Source organism: Pteronotus mesoamericanus, unplaced genomic scaffold (genome assembly GCF_021234165.1).
Source record: "Pteronotus mesoamericanus isolate MK-2021 breed Mesoamerican mustached bat unplaced genomic scaffold, CSHL_Meso_final scaffold_408, whole genome shotgun sequence".
Lineage (NCBI taxonomy): Eukaryota > Metazoa > Chordata > Mammalia > Chiroptera > Mormoopidae > Pteronotus > Pteronotus mesoamericanus.
The window spans coordinates 7,521,529-7,540,763 of record NW_026555315.1 but is presented as its reverse complement, the minus strand read 5'-3'; the positions used below and the strand labels follow the sequence as shown (position 1 = coordinate 7,540,763).

Below are 19,235 nucleotides of genomic sequence, written 5' to 3'. Positions count from 1 at the left end.
GCTTTATGACGGGCAGAGAGGTGGACAGGGATGTTGCGAACTTTCATACCAGTCCCCAGACTTTTCTCACTGCTCCCTAAAACCCCCTCAGGCAGTAAAATGCTTCCTTTTCTCGCTGCTCTGAAGTGGGACCTGCAAAAGTAGGCGGCCCCCGTGGGCGGGGCTGCATGGCTCAGTGTCTGTGACCCTCAGCTCCCTCCCCTGCCCTGCGGGAACCCTCGGCGGCGCGGGTGGGGAGAGCGAGGCTTTGCTGGCACCCGGGATCCGCAGGACCTGGCTACCTCCTGCAAAGCCAGGCAGGTCGGAGCCCCCTGCCCTGGGCTGCAGGCATTTAAAATGAAATACAAACAATCAAACCGCGCGCAGAGGGCAGAAACCTGGGGCGCCCGGTTCGGGGCGCCCGCTGGGGAGGCGCGGTGGGCAGGTAGCTCTAGTAGGCGTTCTCCAGCTCGGCTTGGTTGGCTTTGGCGCCCCGGGCGCGGGGCCGCGGCTTCCGGCCCTTCTGCGGCCGCGCCGCCTCTGGCCCGAAGTCCTTGAGCTCCGACTGGTTGTGGAAGCGGGTGAGGCGCTTGCACTTGCACGAGGCCACCAGGCGCACCTTGCGGGCGCGCGGCGCCGCGCCGCCGGGACACAGCAGCTGCACCCGCTGCGCGCGGTAACGGTCAGGGATGCAGCGGAAATCAGGCCCGTTCGGGCGCCACCACTTGCCCCGGCCAATTGCGTTGGGCAGCAGGTGCGCAGGGCCGCACTGGCCGGAGCACACCAGCTCGGTGACCGGCTTGGCGCTGCGGCAGGGCCCGTCGGTCACGTAGCGGGTGAAGTGCAGCTCGCGGCAGCTGTACTCCGACACGTCTGCGGGGAGAGGCGCGCATGAGGGCAGCAGCGCGACCCAGCCACCCTCCCGCCGGCCCGCTCCCTCCACACCACCCTGCCGTCCCCAAACCTGCCTCTCTCCAGAGGCTTTTGCCTTTTGCCTACGGGCATCTATTATGGGAAGAGCCCAGCTGGTGGAAAGATCCCCTAAAACCTTGGAGCCAAGGTGGTATCTTGTTTATTTGTTTGTTTGTTTTGCTGCGGTTCAAATACCAGCTCCATCGTTGTGTGACCTTGGGCAAGCTACTTAACCTCCCCGCACTTCCCGTCTGTGACCTGGATTGTCCTGGGGATTCAGCGAGTTAATCCGTTACACATGGAAGGCAGGGAGCACCCCGAGCATGCAATAAGATCTGGAGGTGCTGGCTGTTAATATGTGTTGTTACTATTCCTCTCCAACGGGGACCTCTTTGCCAGACCTGAGTCACACCTCTGCCACAGGGTCCCTGGCCATGGCAGGGCTGATGGCTCTGGCTTATCCCAAATTCCTTTTCCAGCCACTTGGGAGGGGCGGTGAGGGGACGGAGTAGGGGTTAATTGAAGGTAGTAAATCAGGGCAGCTGCCTGGGAGGAGAGCGATGGGAAGGGAGGGGGAGAGGAGGAGAAGCCATTAGGCTTGAAAGGAAGCAAAGGCGGCATGTCCACCCCCTCATTAGCACTGAGGGGACTGAGGCTCAGAGAGGGAAAAGCACCCCCCCCCCCCCCCCCAAAAAAGAGAAGAGCTAGGTCTCCCTGCTCCATTTCCCCCGGGGCCCAGCACGACTTGGCTCCCACGTGGGAGGGAGCTATGTGCCCAGGCTGGGCTGGGGGCTTGGGAAGGGGGCACAAAGGGCTGCTTTTTACAACAGTACTTCCCTGCTAGAGGGGAACCACACTCTGACTGAAAATCTACAGGTTCAGCTGCCACATGTATGAAGGACCTGCTGTGTGCCAAGCTCTCTGCTGGTCACATCTCTGGTGTGTGCTGTTTGAATGGGTGCCTGATGGTGGCACAGGCTTGCTTCCTGGGTGGGGGGAGACTGGGCTCTGAGGCCTGACTCGGTCCCCTTCTACTGTGGACTTACACGGGTGGGAGCTTTTAAAATAGCTGGTGCTCGTGTGAGCACCGGTCCATACCCCAGGGTCTCATGGGGAACATTCCCATATGGCACAAAGGAATGAAAAACAGTCCTAAGACCAAAACCAGAGAAGGGGCAGAGGAGGCCAGGCAGCCGCCCCCAGGCGCTGGAGAGCGAGCCCAGCAGGGGAGGTGTGGGGCTTGCCTTCCCCCTGGCTGGCCTTCTGGTTTCTGGGTTGGCTGGGCATCCTGGCTCCTGTTCCCAGGCCGCAGGGGTGGTGTGTGAGGGCGGCATATTTGCCCAGGGGAGGGTTTGGGGCTTTCCAAGAATAGTGTCCCAAGGTCAGGCACTTCCTCTGCAGAGGGTGATTTTGTTTTGAGCAAGTGGCTCCCTCAGGGCTTGTAGCCTCTCATAGGAGCCCTGAGAAGTGGACACCTCATACCTGAGTGTCCTACGACCCGATCCTTGAGCCTAGTTGACCGTCCCTGGGGGCGGGGGTAGCAGCAGCGGGGCACATCCACCCTCCAGGCAGGAAGACCCAAGGGTCCCCCGGCCTCCTCTGGTGGTGTTCTTTGCAGAGACCCATGTCCCCCGCTGGTTGGGAGACAGGGAGGGATAGGATACGGGAGCCTGGGCAGTGGGCTCCTCTCCCACCTGGACAATGGCCAGAGGGCAAGGGGGCCTCACTCTGAAGTGTCATCCCAGCCCCTGCCCCCAGCCGTTCCTGCAGCTGCACAGCCAGCTGTGTGCACCCTGCAGGCCTGACCGGAACCCCGTGTGCCCGCCACTGGGCCATTCACTCTTCACTAGGGTCAGGCGCCCTCCCCAGGAACGTGGCAGGGCCACCTCTGAGGCGGGGACTCGGGACGGATGCCGGACGCAGTAGACACCTGTGCCTCCTCCCTGCACAGAGGATGCTGCCGCCCCTCCAGGACCTGGGCCCAGCGGCCACCTGCGTTAGAAGCTGACACTGCGCCCACACTCCCATTCAAGCGCCAGCTCACTGGGCAGACCATGGGCAGGGGGAACTGGTGGGGTGCTTCTCTGCTGTCCCTTCCCTACTGCTTTGGGGAGATTTGCTCTGGCTCTTGGCCCCCAAGACCGCAGTCACAATCCCCCGCCAGGGTTGCCTTGGGATTGGATCAAACTGTTCAAATCTCAGTTCTTCCATTTACTACCAGACTACTTAACTTCTGGGGCCTCCATTTCTTCTCCTTCAAACTGGGAGTTCAACTCCCGCGGCTCCGGCATGGTGGGTCCCCAGAGTGTAGTACATGCACAGCCCCTGTAGAGCATCTGGCGTCCAGCAGGTGCTCACAGGCGGGGGACTGCCCTGTCCCAGGGTGCTGGCAGCTGGCACTGGCTCCTGAATTCTCAGGAGGGGATTCCTTGAACCCTTCTCCTTTCCCAGCCCCTGAGCCTGTGCCGGTGCTGTGCCCACCACCTCCATCCTGCCCCTCGCTCGCTGCCAGCCCCCGGTCCCGGCACTCAGATTCCAGGGCTACGCTGGCAGGCCATCCTTCTCCCGCCTCCGGGCAAGAAAGTGCCTCCGCCTTTTGCTGGCAGCGCCTGAGGGTCTGCTGTGATCTTCAACATGTCCCAGAGGGAACCCTCCCACCAGAGGACCCTCATGCTAAAAGCACCCCCTTCCACCCCATACCTTTGGTCTCAAAGGGGTGGTGGGGAGGCCTCCCGCCGTTCTCTGCCCGGTTCATGGTCTTGTTGTTCTCCGGCTCTGGTGGGGGTTCGGGGTACTCGCCCAGCTCGGGGATGATTTCTGTGGCATCGTTCTTGAAGGCCTGCCACCCCTGGGTCTCCGCTGTCCGGAAGGCTGCGTGCACCAGCAGGCAGACAAGACACAGGGCCAGAGAGAGCTGCATGGTGCCAGCTGCAGGAGGGCACCTGGCCTTCCGGTAGCACGGGCTCCAGTCCCCAGCCCAGACACGTTTGCCTTTTTAAAGCCCCCTCTGCCTCGTGCCAGCCAATGACAGGCTGGGGCAGGGCTGGTCCCATGCTTCCCTCAGCCCAGGGGGAGGGAACAGGGTGTGCTCAGAGCAAGCCCTCTCTAAAGACTGCTCCTCAAGCGCGGCAAACTCCCAAATTGCTGCCTGTGCTCCCAGGTGACCCAGAGAGAGGGGCGCGCGAGGCAAGCCCACTCTCCGGCACCCCCCCCCCCCCACCCTGTGCAGGCGGCTGTGGTTTCTGTATATCAGATGAACTCTGGATCTTAATCTCTACCTCCCTGGGCCCCTCAGGCTTTCTCAAAACAAACTTCGGACCAGCTTCACAAAGGCTCACTGCAGCTCTGAGTCCTCGGCAGGACTGAGCCCGGCCGGTGCCGTTTCTCAGGCCAAGTTCATTTGTCACCCCAACAAAGGGCCCTATGGGTGTCAGTTTGGCTCCCACAGGCCCAGACAGAGCCCCAAGGATGCTTTCTAAGAAATCTCACTGGTCCCTTGATTATCCTGGCCAAGAAAACGCCTCTTGGCATCTCTGGACGGCAGGATAGAAAACCGAGGGCCATCTGCCTGGGCAGGGGGGCGGGGATTCTGGTTACCAGGCCAAGATGGGCTAGTTAACAGGCCCCGGCGGTGGGGCTCAAGGAGAAAACCTCAGCTCATGCTCCTCAGAGACCCTGCACATGGTGGCAAGGACTCTGTGGCCAGGACACTCACAGAGGCTTGTAGGCTGATGTTCTAAAGGCAGTTATTTCCCTAGTCAGGCTTTCGGTACGAGTGGCCAGCACAAAATTCCATTTCTTAGCGAAAGCCAAGGCCAACATTTTTAGTGCTGACATTTTTTTTTTTTCTTCCTGAGCTCCGAGGCCACTACATTTTGAAAACCCAGCTTTGCGGTCCGAGATGGAAAATCTGATTGCTGAAGGCAAGAGGGTGCCTTCCACGGAGCCATCCCTGGTCCAGGCAGCCACAAAGAAACAAAAGAAGGATCTGCTCCCTCAGCCCTGGAGCAGAATGAGGAGCCTGGGAGGGGCGGAGGCGTGGGGGAAGGAGGTTCACACCTGAGGTGCAGGAAAAGAAAGGAGGGCCAGCGGAAGCTTTCATTGCAGATGGATGGAGGCGGCAGCGGCCACTCCTGGCCCTGACAGAGACTGGGAAGAGGGCTGTGGCCCAGGCCTCCTTGGTATTTTCACCAGGCAATGAATCAGGAGGCCCCACCTGCAGAGCCTCTATGCGGCTTCTGCCACCTGCCTCAACTTGTAAGTCTCTGTGTCCATCTGCGGCCGTCTGTCCCTCCTTCTTTCCATCATCCATCACTCAACACATGAATGCAGCTGCTCTGACAGTTTTACAAGCCAGACAGAAGCGCCTGCAGGAAGGGCCCTCTCTGATACCTGCTTCCTTCGTCTTTCCTTCAGGGCAGACAAAAACAGCTGTGGCCATTGTTGGGGGTGATCTATCTCTCCCACCAGAGCCTGTATGTTGTGAGAAGCTGGTCCTTCATGCGCCCTCCCCCTGTCTGTGACCCTCTAGCCTCCTCTTCCCTGGCTCTGGAATGTGGACTGTTAACCCTGTTGCGGCCGGACCACTGCCTTCTTGCCCTGGACTTCAGAGAAGGCTGTTCTGATGCCTGCAGTCCTGGAGCTGGTGGCATTGATGCGGGAGCCCCACCTGCTGTTGGAAGCTGTAGGCCCATCTAGCAAGGCGTGGGGACCATCCTCGGAACACTTCTGCCACCTGCTGGAGATGCAAAGAGAAGCCAGCTCCTAGAGGCTGGCGAAGGTCCGGATTTTACTTCATTATTTAACTTGAAAAGAAAGTAGTATTTTAAAAGAGAGAGGTAGGAGAATCCAGTGGGCTTGAATCTTTAAATTATCTCCACACTTTTGAACTATTTTCTGCTTTCTCATGCTTTCTGCAGAATGGCTCAGAGACACCATGCAATGAAGCCAACTCCTTTTTCACCTAACGTAAAGTCAACTTCATGTTTACCCAGTCCACAAGCTTGACATTGTTCAGAGCTAGACGATGGTTAAACCCCTAGGGTTTTGTCTGACTTCTGTTGTGGGTAGTGTGGGTTATATCCAATGTTCCCCGAGCCTCAGTAGGGTAGGGATGCTATGAACATTCCATACAAAGCAATTTTTTAAAATTAAACTTTTAAATTTTGAAATAATCGTAAATTTACATGCATTTGTAAGGAATAATACCGAGACAATTCCATGTACCGAGTTTCTCTCAATGGTAACATCTTGCAAAATTATAGCATAATATCAAAACCTAGATATTGACATTGATACAATTCACCGATCTTACTCAGATTTCCCCAGTTTTCCTCGTGCATGTGTATGCCTTTGGTTCTATGACATTTTATCACATAAGCAGGGCCAGTTATCCACCACACAGCCAAGATAAAGAACAACTCTGTGACGGAAGAGATTCCACTCATTTTCCTTTTATACCCCTTCTCCCGTGCCCCTTCCTCTTCACCTCAAACCCAGGGTACCACTGATCTGTTCTCCATTTCTGTAACTTTGTCATTTCAGAAATGTTCTATAAAGAAATGAACCAGTATGTAACCTTTTCAGATTAGCTTTTTTCACTCAGCTTAATTCCCTGGAGATTCATCCCAGCTATTGCATACTTCAACAATTTATTCTTTTTATTGCCAAGTACTGTTCTGCAAGTAACTTTTTTTTTTTTAACTTCAGGGTTATTTCCAGAAGTGAGTGCTGGTCTAAGAGGGTGAACAGTTTGCTACATATTGCAGGGTTGTTCTCCAGAAAGCCCAGCAAGGCCCCCTGGTCCTGCTAGCAACCTGTAAGTGGGCACGTGCATTGGTTTCCTGGGGCTGCTGAAACAAAGCGCCACACACTGGGTGGCTTAAACAACAGAAATGTATTGTCTCACAGTTCCGGAGGCTGGAACTGTGAGATCAGAGTGTTGGCATGTTGGTTCCTTCGGAGAGCTGAGGAAGTCTGTGCTGTGCTCTGCCCGAGTGGCTGGGGCCTTGCTGGAATCTTCGGCTGTCCTTGGCACGTCAAGAAGCTTTATCCCTAATCCATGCCTTCATCTTCACATGGTGTTCTGTGTGCATGCCTGTGTCCTCATTTCCCCTTTTTATAAGGGTATCTGTCACACTGGATTAGGGCCCATTCTAATGATGTCATCTTGACTAATTACACCTGCAATGACCCTACTTCCAAGTAAGGTCCCATTCGCAGGTACTAGGGTTTAGGATTTGACATACTGATTGCAAAGGGGTAAGTGCGGGGGGGCGGGGGGGAAGTCAGTGGAAGGAACATTACCAAGAGGAGACTTTACGGGTCGGGGATGGGGGGTTCTGGCTAACCCAATTTAACGGGATTCTTGCTGAAGGCAGGCAAGGGTGCTCAGGCTTCACGGGGCGGGGGGGGGGTGAAGGAGGAGGAAGCTGATGAAGTTACCACAGAGGTCTGACAAATAATGAGCTAATCTAAGTGCCTCATGTTATGGGGAACCAGAGACCAGAGAAGCTCTTTTCCTGCCCAGACTTTGCAAGGTACCCAACTCGGGGTTTCTTATTCAGAGGAAAAAAGGCAGTGCTGATCATAGGGGAGATAATGCTAATGGTGGAATTTAAAACGTCTCGGGGCAGAGATATGTTTTGGGGCTGCCCACCTGCAGGATAACAAATCCTAAAATTCTACCCAGTCATCTTCTCGTGAGCCCACCTGGAGACGGCCACCCCAGCCCTCTGTTTTCGTAGGACCATAAATCTTGCCTCCTTCACCTGGGGTGGGCCACTGTATTAAATATTCCAGTCAATTATACCTCAATAAAGCTGAAATTTTAAAATAAAATTAAGTAAATAAGACGCGGCCATATGGCTTGGTTGGTTGGAGTGTTGTCCCGTGCACCAAAAGTTTGCGGGTTTGATTCCCCGGTCAAGGCACATTTCTAGGTGGTGGGTTCAATCCCCGGTCAGGGCGCTTACGGGAGGCAACCAATCAATGTGTCTCTCTCTCTTGCTCTTTCTTAAGACAGGAAATTCCTGGTACTGGAGGGATGTTCAATAAATATCTACAGCATAAATATAATCATCATGGAATTGATAACTAGCTCAGGAGGGCTAATTTTTTAGATCTTTTAAAAAGAAAAAGCAAACATAAAAGCAAGCAACTGTGATGAGAGGAAGCAAAAAAAAAAAAAAAGAGAGAGAGAGAGAAACCATTTTTGGTAACATACGACATTTATTTCGGTTACAGAATTAGTATTTTAATATTGATTTGTGATATGACATTAAACTTTTTAAAAAATAAAATTTAATACCTTCACCCTTTCTGTCCAGAAAACTCACGCTTTCACAATCAAATTACCCTAAAAGCTGACAGGAGGTAAGTTAAGCTTCCAACCAATCTCCTCTCACAACCGGAGACATAGCCTCTATTTCCAATCAGGATAAAATCTTGACTTGGAAGGACCATCATTGTTGGCTCTTCAGGGATACTTGACACCGGTTTTATGATAGAAAATTTCCTGTGAGTAAAGCTTACATCTTTGTTATGAGAGTGCTTATTTCGATTAAAATATTAGCATCTTAACATTAACTTGTGACACAAAAGGCACCAGCATCCATTTTCGAATCATCCATCACCACCGGTGGAACACAGCGCCCCCTGCCGGTCACCGTAATAGTTACAGCCTCTCTAATTTCCAGGCGGTGTTCAATTCTAAGTGGGGTTTCTTAGAGAACCCTACAGTGTCAGAGCCAAAGGGACCTTAGAGGCCTTGTTTGGTAGACGGTGATTCCCTCTCCAGGTAACTCAGAGTGGCAGGGAAACAGAGCAGCCTGTGGTATGTGTACTGCTTTAAAATAGAGAAGAAACGCTTGGTGTTCTACTTTTGGGGTCTGCTAGTCAAGGAAAGGGATCAGGGCAGGGGAGGGACTGAGGGTGCCCTGAGTTCCTATTTCATCACTTCCCAGGCGTAAAACTCTGTCCAGAGACAGCTTCTACTCAGTGCTGGGCACGTGCTGACTCTTACACGATAGAATTTATTTACTCGAACTAGGAGCTAAATCTTGTGAAGCAAATTTCTGAGACTACAGACTATCAAGAAATCCCAAGTCATCAGCATAAAAGTAGTCCCAAAGTAAAGGCAGTAATTCTCCCACTTACCTGTTCTCCCTCATACCCCCACAAACAGGCCTTCCAGAGCCCCTAAGGAGCTGTGGCTACCCTGCGGGGCGACCCCCGCCTGGGCGTGGGAGGGGAGCCCCAGACCCATCTCCTGAGCCTCTTCCAGAGATGGAGCACAAAGCTGCGACTCAGGGGTGCTACGTGATTCCTGGGAGAAGAGCCACACGCTTTTCCTTCCTTCTGGAGCCGGGCTGGGTTTGTGCCAACTTCGCCCCGCCCTCATCCAGGCCTCCCTTCACACCACAGCTTGACTCGTTGTACTCTGTCCCTAAAGCTAAGTGGCCCTTGTGCACGCAGGCTGGGTCCGGGCAGGTGCAGTGCACCTGGACACTCCCAGGCGGCTTGTTTGTTGAGGAGAAGTGTAGTACGAGAGAAAGAATTCAGCTTCAGGGAGCAGCACACTGGAAACATTGCTTCAGCTCTGCCTTGAGCTGGGAAGCCCTGGGCGCCAGGCCCATAATCACTCTGACCCCCAACTTCTTTTTTTTAGATAACAATACCTGAATATCTACCAACAAGGGTCATTGCTAGGATCAAGTTAGACCGAGTGGGAGGGTTATCTGAAAACTGTGAGGTACAGAGTGTAGAGAATGGCCATTTCGCTTAGGTGGCTCTATCTGGGCAACCAGTATCTGAAAAAGGCGACAGATCCTGGTTGGTTCAGGGCCGCTGTGGTCACAGAGGAGCGGGGCGGGCCGGGCTGCACAGCGCCGCCCTGCTGAGATAGAGACCATCACACGCGAGGGAGTCCACAGGCCCGCCTGCTTCCCTGGTCCTGGCCCACAGCTCCTGGTCAGCTGAAAAAGGCACAGTCCGCACTTGAACTTGTCAACACTGGCTGGATTCAAATTTAAAACAATTTTAAATATTTAACAAAAGTCCCTGATATTTCATTTCAGGTAAGACTCCTCTGCAAACCCTTGCAAGGGATCCTACCACAAACTCAGGATTCTGGGAGCCTGATACACCCACCAGAACAACGCCCTACGTATATTTGGTGCTCAAAAAAAAAAAAAAGTTTAATTCCACAAACTATTATCAGACACCTATATGCTAGGCATAGGGGGCATGGCAGAGGACCACCTCTCTGCCATTAGGGAACCTGAAGATGACAGAATTGTATCACTTTCCATGACGACAATCATGCAAAGTCCTAACAAAACTGTATCGAGAATAAAATTCTACATTCTGACAACTGTGCGCACACATGTGCGAACAAGTGCATTTCAACATTCTCCTAAAAAAAAGTTGTTTCTTTTCGTTTGTTTGTTTGCTCCACCACCAATAAAAGTTCCATTTGGACACTCCGTCATGTTTCATTTCTGCCTGGCTGAGTCATTTTTGCTCCCCGGGGTCCAGGGTCTTTTCTGGCACCAGCGAGCCATAAGAAATACCTGTAAGTGGGCAGGGTGTGAGCCTGGGGCCGTTCATCTCCCCACTCATCTGTCCTCTGGCTGTGTTTCTGAGACACACCCCCCACACACACACCCCCACATACACGCTGTAATTGGCCAACTTCCTCCTCCTGATCTTGGAATAGCAACCGAGACAAAAAGCAGCTCGCACGAGTGGCTTGGGCTCGCCAACACTATAATTCAGGACAAAACCCTTGTAATTCTCCAAATGGTGGGGTTTTTAAATAGGCTGGACTTCAACACCCTGTTTTCTAAAAAAGACAAATACACCATGCCCAAGGCATCGCTCCTGTAACAAACCAAGTGACCAGAGCGGTCCCAGGGAAATATTCCAGTGGATTCGGAACTCAAGCCTTCCGCGGGTCCACAGTGCCGAAACTACTGATTCCGGAGAGACCCCCAGGGGAATCTGTCTGCCCACCTCAGGGCCTCGTTGTTTAGATATCTCTAATCCTAAGGAAATAATTAAAATGTGGTCTCTTCGCGGGAATTTCCACCTACTAACATCCGACAGCTTCTCCGACGCCAGCTTCAGGCCTCAGAGCGTCTCTGCCTATGAGCAGGGTGCGGGTGGCTGCGAGGAGACGGGGGAGACAGATGTGGGGGGAAAGAGGGGCCCAAGTTTGCATAGTTCCTTTACAAGGCTTGAGGTGCTACGGTTCCCACTCAGGAGAGGACCCAGGGGTCAGGAGCGGAGGAGGTCAGGAGGGCCTCCTGTGAGTGTCTCAGACCTTCCACTTCCACAGACCCGCTGCCCTGGGTCACCCGGAAGCATGCACGTTACACGTCCTCCCCTCTGCGGCCCCACCCCAGGGGGAGGACATCATAAACTGCAGGCACAGGACGCAGCAGGGAGTGAGAATGTCTTCCTTAGCAAGCTTCTTTACATGCTCCCCCGGGGTAAAGGGACCCAGGGCTGTTTTGGGGCAGATTCATGGGCAGGTGCCTGGTGATGCTGGGAGCAGGGTACATTGTGTTTCCTAAACATGGCAGTTTGGGACACCTCAACCAGGGCCCCCCATTCCAACCTCTAGAGAAGAGGCGGGGGAGTACCCTAGAGTTTCAATTTCCCCTCCTTGACTAGTCTGTCATTGAGCTGGCAGAGCTGGGCCAGGAAGCCATCGTTGGGGCCGATCTCACGGTTCTGCCTCACGATGCTCAGGGCAGACTTGACGTCCATCTTCTGGCGCAGCATGAGGTACGCGATGACTAGAGTTGGGGAGCGGCTGTAACCTTCGCGGCAGTGGACGAGCACACGGCCTGTAGGAAATGGGGCACCACGGTGAGCTGGGGCCATCCAATCGCACCGTGACTCCCGACAAAACCCTCCCAACGAGTGACAAGTGAAATGCAAGGCCGTTCTGTACCCACCAGAATGGTTAAAAAGAGAAAGACGCAAAATACAAAGCTTCGGGGAAGATGGGCAGCAGCCAGCACTTGGACATGTGGCTGGGGCGGGGCCGCGGGTCGGCACACCGCTCTGGGGAGCTGTGAAGCAGCAGCTGCTCAAGCTAAACCCTCGCAGCCCCCGCGGCCCAGCGATTCCATCCCAGCTCCAGGGCCAGCGGGAAGGCGCACCCATGTTCCCTGGAAGACACGCATCAGAACGTTCCCAGGCAGCACCACCCCTAAGAGCCCCAATCTGCAGGCTCCCAAGGCTCAGGGACAGCAGAGGAGATAAATGACAAGAATGTACAGTCTGCAAGTTATCAGAAACAACATGGATGGTGCACACCAGCAGGAGGTATATGATCCCACAGAGCAGGAGAGCAGGCAAACTGATCCATGCTGTCAGAAGTGCGGGCAGTGATGAAGAGCTGGGAGCAGAGGGGTTTGGGGCTGGGCTTTCTGGGGGGGCTGGCCGGGTTTGTTTCTAGTCTGGGGGCTGGTATATGGGTGTGTGCAGCGCACTGATTTACATACTTGTGATATGGCCACTTCTCTATATGACTCTTGTATTTCAATCCAAAGCAAAACATGGAAACAACCCAAATGTCCATCAAAAGGTGAATGGATAAATCAATTGTGGTACATCCAAATGACTAAATCCTACTCAGCATTAAAAAGGATGAACTACTGATATATGCAACAACACGGCTGAAACGCAAAGTAACTAGGCTGAGTGAAGACGGCCGGACTAGAAAGGCGTGCGTACTGTGTAATTCCTGTTATATAAAACTCTACTGAGGTACTGGTGTCTAGTGACAGAAAGCAGATCAGTGGTTGCTTAGGGATGGAAGGGAGAGTGGGCAGAAGGGAGAGGTCACAAAGGGACAGAGGAAAATTGGGGGGGTGTTGGATATGCTCACTATCTTGGTTATGGTGATGACTTCACAAGTGTATACATATGTCAAAACTTGCCAAATTGTATAATGTATGGCTGATTAAATATCAATTATACATCAACAAAGCAGTTAAAAAAAATAAAAGGAACATAAATGTCAAATACAAAACAAACCAAGGCAAAAAAAATCAAACACACAAACAAAAACATCATCTCGCATGGCTCCTCAAATGACCCACGAGGCCCTGCAGCATCTGGTCCCCATTTGACGTCGCCTCCTCCTCTCCCTTTCCTCTTCCCATCATTCTATCCCTCAAACACAACTCTACTTTCCCAGAGCCTCCCAAAGCAGGAAGGGGAAGTCCTCCACTTTCCTGCGCATTCACTCTCTGGCCAGTGTACCCGAAGTACTCATTTTGGCTTTCCTGGGCCCTGCCCTGGCCACGGGACCCTCTGCAGAGCAGCTGCCTCTCCCCCTGGGCCACACTCAGCCTACCCAGGGCTGTCAGAGCCAGTGAGGAAGGGGAGGGTTCAAAGCCCATCTTCCAGGCCCCACCCAAACGCTACCTCCTCTGTGAAGCCTCCCTTGATCACCAAGACTGGAAGTGACTGCTCCATCCTGAGCACTCCTGGCTGTCCCCCGCAGCTCTCCTAAGTGACAGGCCCCCAGCTCCCCTGAGCCCTACACACTGTGTTGACCCACTTCACCAATCAATCTTAGAAGTATTTACACTTGGCATTAGAGCCCACAGAATTCATTTTTGTCACTCATTCAGTAATCACCTAAAGCATCCCTACTATGTGTCCAATGCTACATCAGGTGCTGGGGAGACAGACAAAAGACACAGCGGACCCAGCCTGAGGACAGGCTTCATGGACGAGAGGACACTGCCCAACGCTAAAGCTCACAGCAGGGTTTGCCAGAGGACAGCTTCGGGAGAGGCAGGGAGAGCTTTCTGGGCTAACGACCTAGCCCATGTGGGCTAAGGCAGGAGGTCACAAAAAGTCAGGGTGTGCTCCTAGCTGTATGGAAAGAGGACACAAAGTCAGAGAGCCCTGAATGACCAACCGACGCATAAGAGCAACATCCGTCCCCTTACTGGGACCCTCGTTCTCATCTACAAAGGAGCTCCGAACAGCTGGAGTGCAGGGCGGTGACACATATAAGACCATGAGGAACCACAGAAGGGCTGACAGTGAAGTCTGCGCACTCCCTGGGCAAGAAAACTTCCCTTCTGGGCCCTGAATGTGAGATACCCAGCGTCTAATAAATTCTGTTCACTGGGAATCATGGCAGCAGAGAGGCTGCTGGCGCAAGCAGCATCGGCGCAGCAGAGACAGGTCAGTATCAGGGGACAGGGCCAATCATGCCTCGGTGGCGGTCACTTCCCCTGGGGAGGTTGGGGGTGGGGAGGAAGGAAGAGGCTGGAGGCAGCATGAAGGTAAAGGCAGCTGCTGAGAGAAACACGCTCAAAGCAGAAAGGGCAAGTGGCCCCATTGGCTCAGCAATGCCCTGTGGCCTTCTAGGGTTTCTCGCCAGAAAGCTTTGCCCGCCCGCCAGCACCTCAGCAGGTCTGCTGCAGTCTTAGTTTATGTTTGGGAGCTGCTGGAAGCATTTAAAATCTGACCGGAAGATTTCACTGTAGGCTGTCGTTTGCTGACCCCGCAGCCTAAGCCCGTCATGGCTGCCCCAGCCCCCCGCCCCTCCGCTCCAGGTACTCCTATTGCCCAGCTCCAGCCAGTGAGATGTGAAGGGAATTCCACTAGAGGATTTTCAGGGAAATGTTTTACTTGCTCTTCAAAAATGAGAGAAACACGAGGAAGAGATGGCTGCTGCATCTTTTGCTGCATTTTGTCCCGTTGGGAGGTGGTAACCAGAATGCTATAGCCATCATGGGACCCTCAGGGGCGTGCCCAACCCTGAGGGCAGCAGAAGGGAGAGAGGGAAAGCACCTGGTCTGATGCCACCATTGAGCTGTTGACTCAACCCAGCCTGGAGTTCCTTCGCCCTAGGACTCCTTAAATAAATGTTCGTTATTGAAGCTCTTTGAATTGGGGGTGGGCTGGAAATTAACCCTCAGTGAGAGTCAAATCAAACACAAAAACCCCAAGGCTGCCACTGTGTGCAAGGTTTGTACATCTTGTGTAATGTGAGGCCTCTGGACAGGCAGCCAGAGAGAGACTTAAAGGTCTCAGCCATTCACCACAGGAGACAGGAAACAACAGGTTGTCCAAGAAAAAGTCCAGTCCAAGCTGCCTCCCACTGTTTCCTGGATGGTGAGTCCCTTACCATTCTTTTGAGCCAATGCCTGGTCGATGAAGTCTGCAGCCCTTTCAAAGTAGGCGCTAAGGTTGAATTCCTGCGTGTCGTTGGCCTTGATGCCCAGGTAGGTGATGCCAGAGTCCTTGTAGAAGTTGGCATTGGTGTTGACGTGCATGAAGGACCTGCCCTCAGCAGCGTTCAGGACATGGGTGATGCCCAGTCTCTGCAGCTTGGGGATGTCTTGAGCCACAGACCTGGACAGGGGACAGCAGCAGGGGGTGCTTAACTGACCAACCGGCATCCTCAGAGGGAGGAAGATGAAGAAGATTCTAAGTCTCTTGGCAAAGTGAGAAACACTCCATGCTCTGGCCTGGGCCCGAGCTTCTCCCGTCTGATGAGCCGAGTTTCTCACCCCCGCTGTATCTGATTACCGGCAGCTGCCCCAAATAGACCGGGCGGCTTCATGCCTGAGCGGTTTCCTCTGCCTAGGATGCCCTGCTCCGTGGACGTGCACCCTCTCATTTTTCACACCCTCTGCAGTATTTGCTGATTTTCTCCATTCCAGTTGGCATGATGCTCCCTATCCCGTGGGGGTGGTACGGCCCAGTGCCTGAGAAAGCGCTCTGGAGCTTGCTTGCCTGAGTCTCTATCCAGCCCCGCCCCTTACCAGCCAGGCAACGCTGAGCAAGTCGCTTAACCTTTCTGTGACTCAGTTTCCCTGTCTGTAAAATAGGGACAGTAAGAGTGCCTAACCCCTGGGATTTCTACATGAAATGAGCTATTCCAGAGACAGAGCAGGGCACTGAGTCGGCACTACTATTCTAACAGTTGATCGTGTTTAATGTCCAGGCTATGAGCTCTGTGACAGAGGAAGCCTCTCTGCTCCAGGTCTGTACGCCCAGCATCTGGTACGGTGCCTGGCACACAGTAGGTACTGAGTAAATACGTGGCAAATCAGTGAGGAAGAATGAAGTCTGCACATCCCAGGCAGCCTCCTTCCTTGGATTATTAAGTACAGCAGTCCCCTCCCATCCCCCAAGGGGTCCTTCTTGCCACAGTACACTAGCCACATTGCTGACGCCGTCTTGGGTGAGTAAACACTTTGGGAGCATTGGCCCCAGCGGAACTACGGGCGTTACAAAACATTTGATCTGAATAGTCAAAGGGCTCCTTTATTTCATCTCACAACAACATCCCAATTCAAACGGCCGTTCATATATTACGAAACGCCTTGTCCTACATGATCTCGTTTGCCTATCACAGCGTCAGTCCTGTGGGGAAGGAAGGACCCCTCTGGCCTGACAGGGTGGCCGAAGGGTGTGCATGTGCTCGAAGGGGCTGCCCAGCGCCGACCTGGGTGGGAGGAGCCTTGCTCCCAACACCAACCACGCTGCTCTGCCTGCCCCCTGACTCTGGCTCCCCGGCCCATTTCACCGCAAATCCCAACATCCAGAAAACGGGGCTCACCCAGGTCCCCCTCTGCCCTGTGAGCCCCCACCCAGAGCCCTGATTTTGTTAAGGGGCTCCTGATGGGTCGGGGAGCAGCAGGTCCTTAGTCACTCCTTCCTGCCAAGCCCTCCACACGTCCCTGGCTAAGTCAAGGTCAAATTTGCTTAGAGGGCAAGAATGTCTTTTCTACAGTGGCCATCAGCTCTTGCACTCTGGCTGCCACCAGATGTTCACAGTCTTAGTTTCCACTTGGGAAATGGTGGCAGCTGCATGTGCCAAACTGCCCAAGAGATCAGGGCTTTCCAAGGGTGCCAAGGGCACTTGCTGCTTGGGTGGCCGGAGAGGTATCCTCAGAACTCTGCCATGACTAGGGCTTTTGGCTGGGACCCTGGGACTCCATTTTACCTGTCCCTACTCACGACACTGCATGCAATGGTAAAGCAGTGACTCATTTTTTTAAAAATGAAGTAACTTTGAAGAGTCACTGCCATTCATCTCCCCCATCCCTAATACTAATTCAATATTCAATTAATATACCATTATCATTATTACTATGAGTGAACACTGGAGACTGCCTGACACATAGGTACTCAATAGGAGTTACTGAATGATGGAATGAACAAGACAGTCCCCAAGAGGCTGGGACCTGCCTTTTGGACCCCTTCTGACTCCAAGATGACCCCCACGTCTGTGGCAGCCTTTGGCAGAGTAAGCATCAGGTCCTAGTCCAGGCCCAACAAGGAGAGCAGTTCTGGTTTTCTAAAACGCAGTCCCTGGGCGGGGCCCATGGGTCTCAGGGCACTGGAAACTGGTCCTCAGGGACTTAATCAAAGTCCAACCTGAGCCCTCCTAAGGCTGTATAGGCTTGGTAATCTATTCTTTACATACTGTTTCAGCACCTCTCAGAATGGTTAACACAGGTTCTCTCCTGCTGCTGAGAATTTCTTCCTATAGTAATTTGACTAACAGAAAATGGGAAAGCCAATTTGTTAGGAACTCATCAGTGATAGATAATTCATTTCCTGGTCAGGAGAAGGTGGAAGCCTTTTCTAAGTGATAGCTCAGGTCCTTACGGGGTATATCATTGGATCATTCTAGAATCCATGTAAATCAAACCCATCTGGAAGGCGGGGACAGAGCGAGGAAGCCCTAGCCTAGCTCTCTGGATGCCCCTCTCATTTGGGGTATTTCGATTCCCAAATCTGAACCTGCCCAGCCGGGAAAAGTTCCACGCCCAAATTGTGACGTCAGCCCGTTGCCAGGGCAGCGAAGGCAGACATTCCACGGTGACCTCACTGCAGAACCAGGCAGCTGTCACATGATGCGCGGGCCGGGGGCCGGCGGGGCGACAGAGGGCCACCTGTTTAGTGAACATGGTAGGCCCGACCCCGCCCAAGGCGAGTCCCTAGCGGATGGCGACTGCGGGGTGAATGTGGGGGGCTGGCCGAGCGGCCTCCAAGGTTCAGTGCGCCCCCGGAAGAGAAGGACCACGCGGGGACGGGGGCGGGGACCACCCTTCCACTCCCCCGGGCTGGGGTGGGCGGCGACTCCAGCCCCTGCCCAGCCCCTGCCCAGCCCCCGCCACACCTGGGGAGGGGCGACCACGCCCCGGCTCCCCCCAGCCGGCAACTTGCCGACGCCCCCTCCCCAGCTCGCGGGTGAGCGGTACGCCCCGGGGAGGGCCCAGCGGAGCCGGGACTCCGGAGCAGCGACTCACGCGTTGCCCACGTAGATCCTGGGGGTGACCTCGTTGCAAGGCTGGCTCGGGAGGCTGTAGCAGCCGCTGCCGTCCGAGAGCAGGTCGTTGAGGTCCTGCACCGATAGTTCGTACGGGCCAGACATGGCGGCGGCCGGGCCCTGCATGCCGGGGCGGCCACCAGCGAGGGGAGAGCGGTCCGGTCAGCTGGGCGGGGGCTCCCGAGCCCGGCCCCGCCCCGCCCCGCCCCGGAGGCGGATCTGCCAGGCGCTGAAAGCGGCGGAGCGCGGATGGCCACGCGTGCTTTACTCCCAGGAAGTACGCGCGCCGCCCGGCGCCCAGCGAACAAGCGTTTCGAAGACCTCTGGGCCTGTACCCAGGGGCGCAAATGCCACCAATTTGGAGTTTCGGCGCTGGGGGTGGGGGTCTTATCTCACCGCTAGATAAGGCATTTTCTTTATCATTATATACTGGGAAGTGTGGTAACTTCATCGGACCAAATGCAGGGCACAATAAATGTTCCTATTGACTGGGGTGCAACCGCATGTCGCTCTTTTTTTTTCTTTTTTTCTTTTTTTTCAGATTATAGGGACACGGGGGTTCTGCCAGAGAGCTCTGACTCTTCCGGCTGCCCCCCAGCAGCATTGGAAGCACTCCCTTGAGCACGTCAAAAAGCATCTCTGCCCCAGGGCAGGCCCTCTGATTGTCGACGTGCATTTTATAGGTCCTCGGAGTGTTCAAGTTTGAGGAGCCCCACTCTGGGGCACATTTTTTTTCAACATTCATTGAGAGTCAGCCTGGTGCTTAAAGGCATGGGCTCTGTGCAACCAGGCTTGGCATTCCGACCCCGGGGAATTCTCTGAGCCTGTTTGTTGAAAAAGAAAAGGGGAGAGTGGGGTAATAACACTAGTTCCTAACTCCTAGGGCTGTTTGGAGGATTAAGTGTGACACTTCCGGAAGGAGCCCAGCATTAATAGGGAGCACCGAATGGGTGTTATTCTCCCTCTCCATCAGCAAGTGTGTGGAGCACCCAGGTGCTACTCCCTGTGCCACTGTGGA

The 19,235-nt window shown here is 54.0% G+C and overlaps 2 protein-coding genes across 2 annotated transcripts; both read right to left on the bottom strand.

Annotated features, from left to right (window-relative positions):
* Nucleotides 1-430: 430 nt before the first annotated feature.
* Nucleotides 431-3,856, bottom strand: SOST (sclerostin). The gene is made up of 2 exons (XM_054593039.1): nucleotides 3,592-3,856; nucleotides 431-852 (listed from the first exon to the last, which is right to left on the bottom strand). Exons 1-2 carry the CDS (start codon nucleotides 3,809-3,811, stop codon nucleotides 431-433), a joined length of 642 nt encoding a protein of 213 aa, XP_054449014.1. The 5' UTR covers nucleotides 3,812-3,856.
* A 4,245-nt stretch (nucleotides 3,857-8,101) lies between these two features.
* Nucleotides 8,102-18,399, bottom strand: DUSP3 (dual specificity phosphatase 3). The gene is made up of 3 exons (XM_054593305.1): nucleotides 18,198-18,399; nucleotides 15,059-15,285; nucleotides 8,102-11,744 (listed from the first exon to the last, which is right to left on the bottom strand). Exons 1-3 carry the CDS (start codon nucleotides 18,341-18,343, stop codon nucleotides 11,539-11,541), a joined length of 579 nt encoding a protein of 192 aa, XP_054449280.1. The 5' UTR covers nucleotides 18,344-18,399; the 3' UTR covers nucleotides 8,102-11,538.
* Between the last annotated feature and the right edge of the window lie 836 nt (nucleotides 18,400-19,235).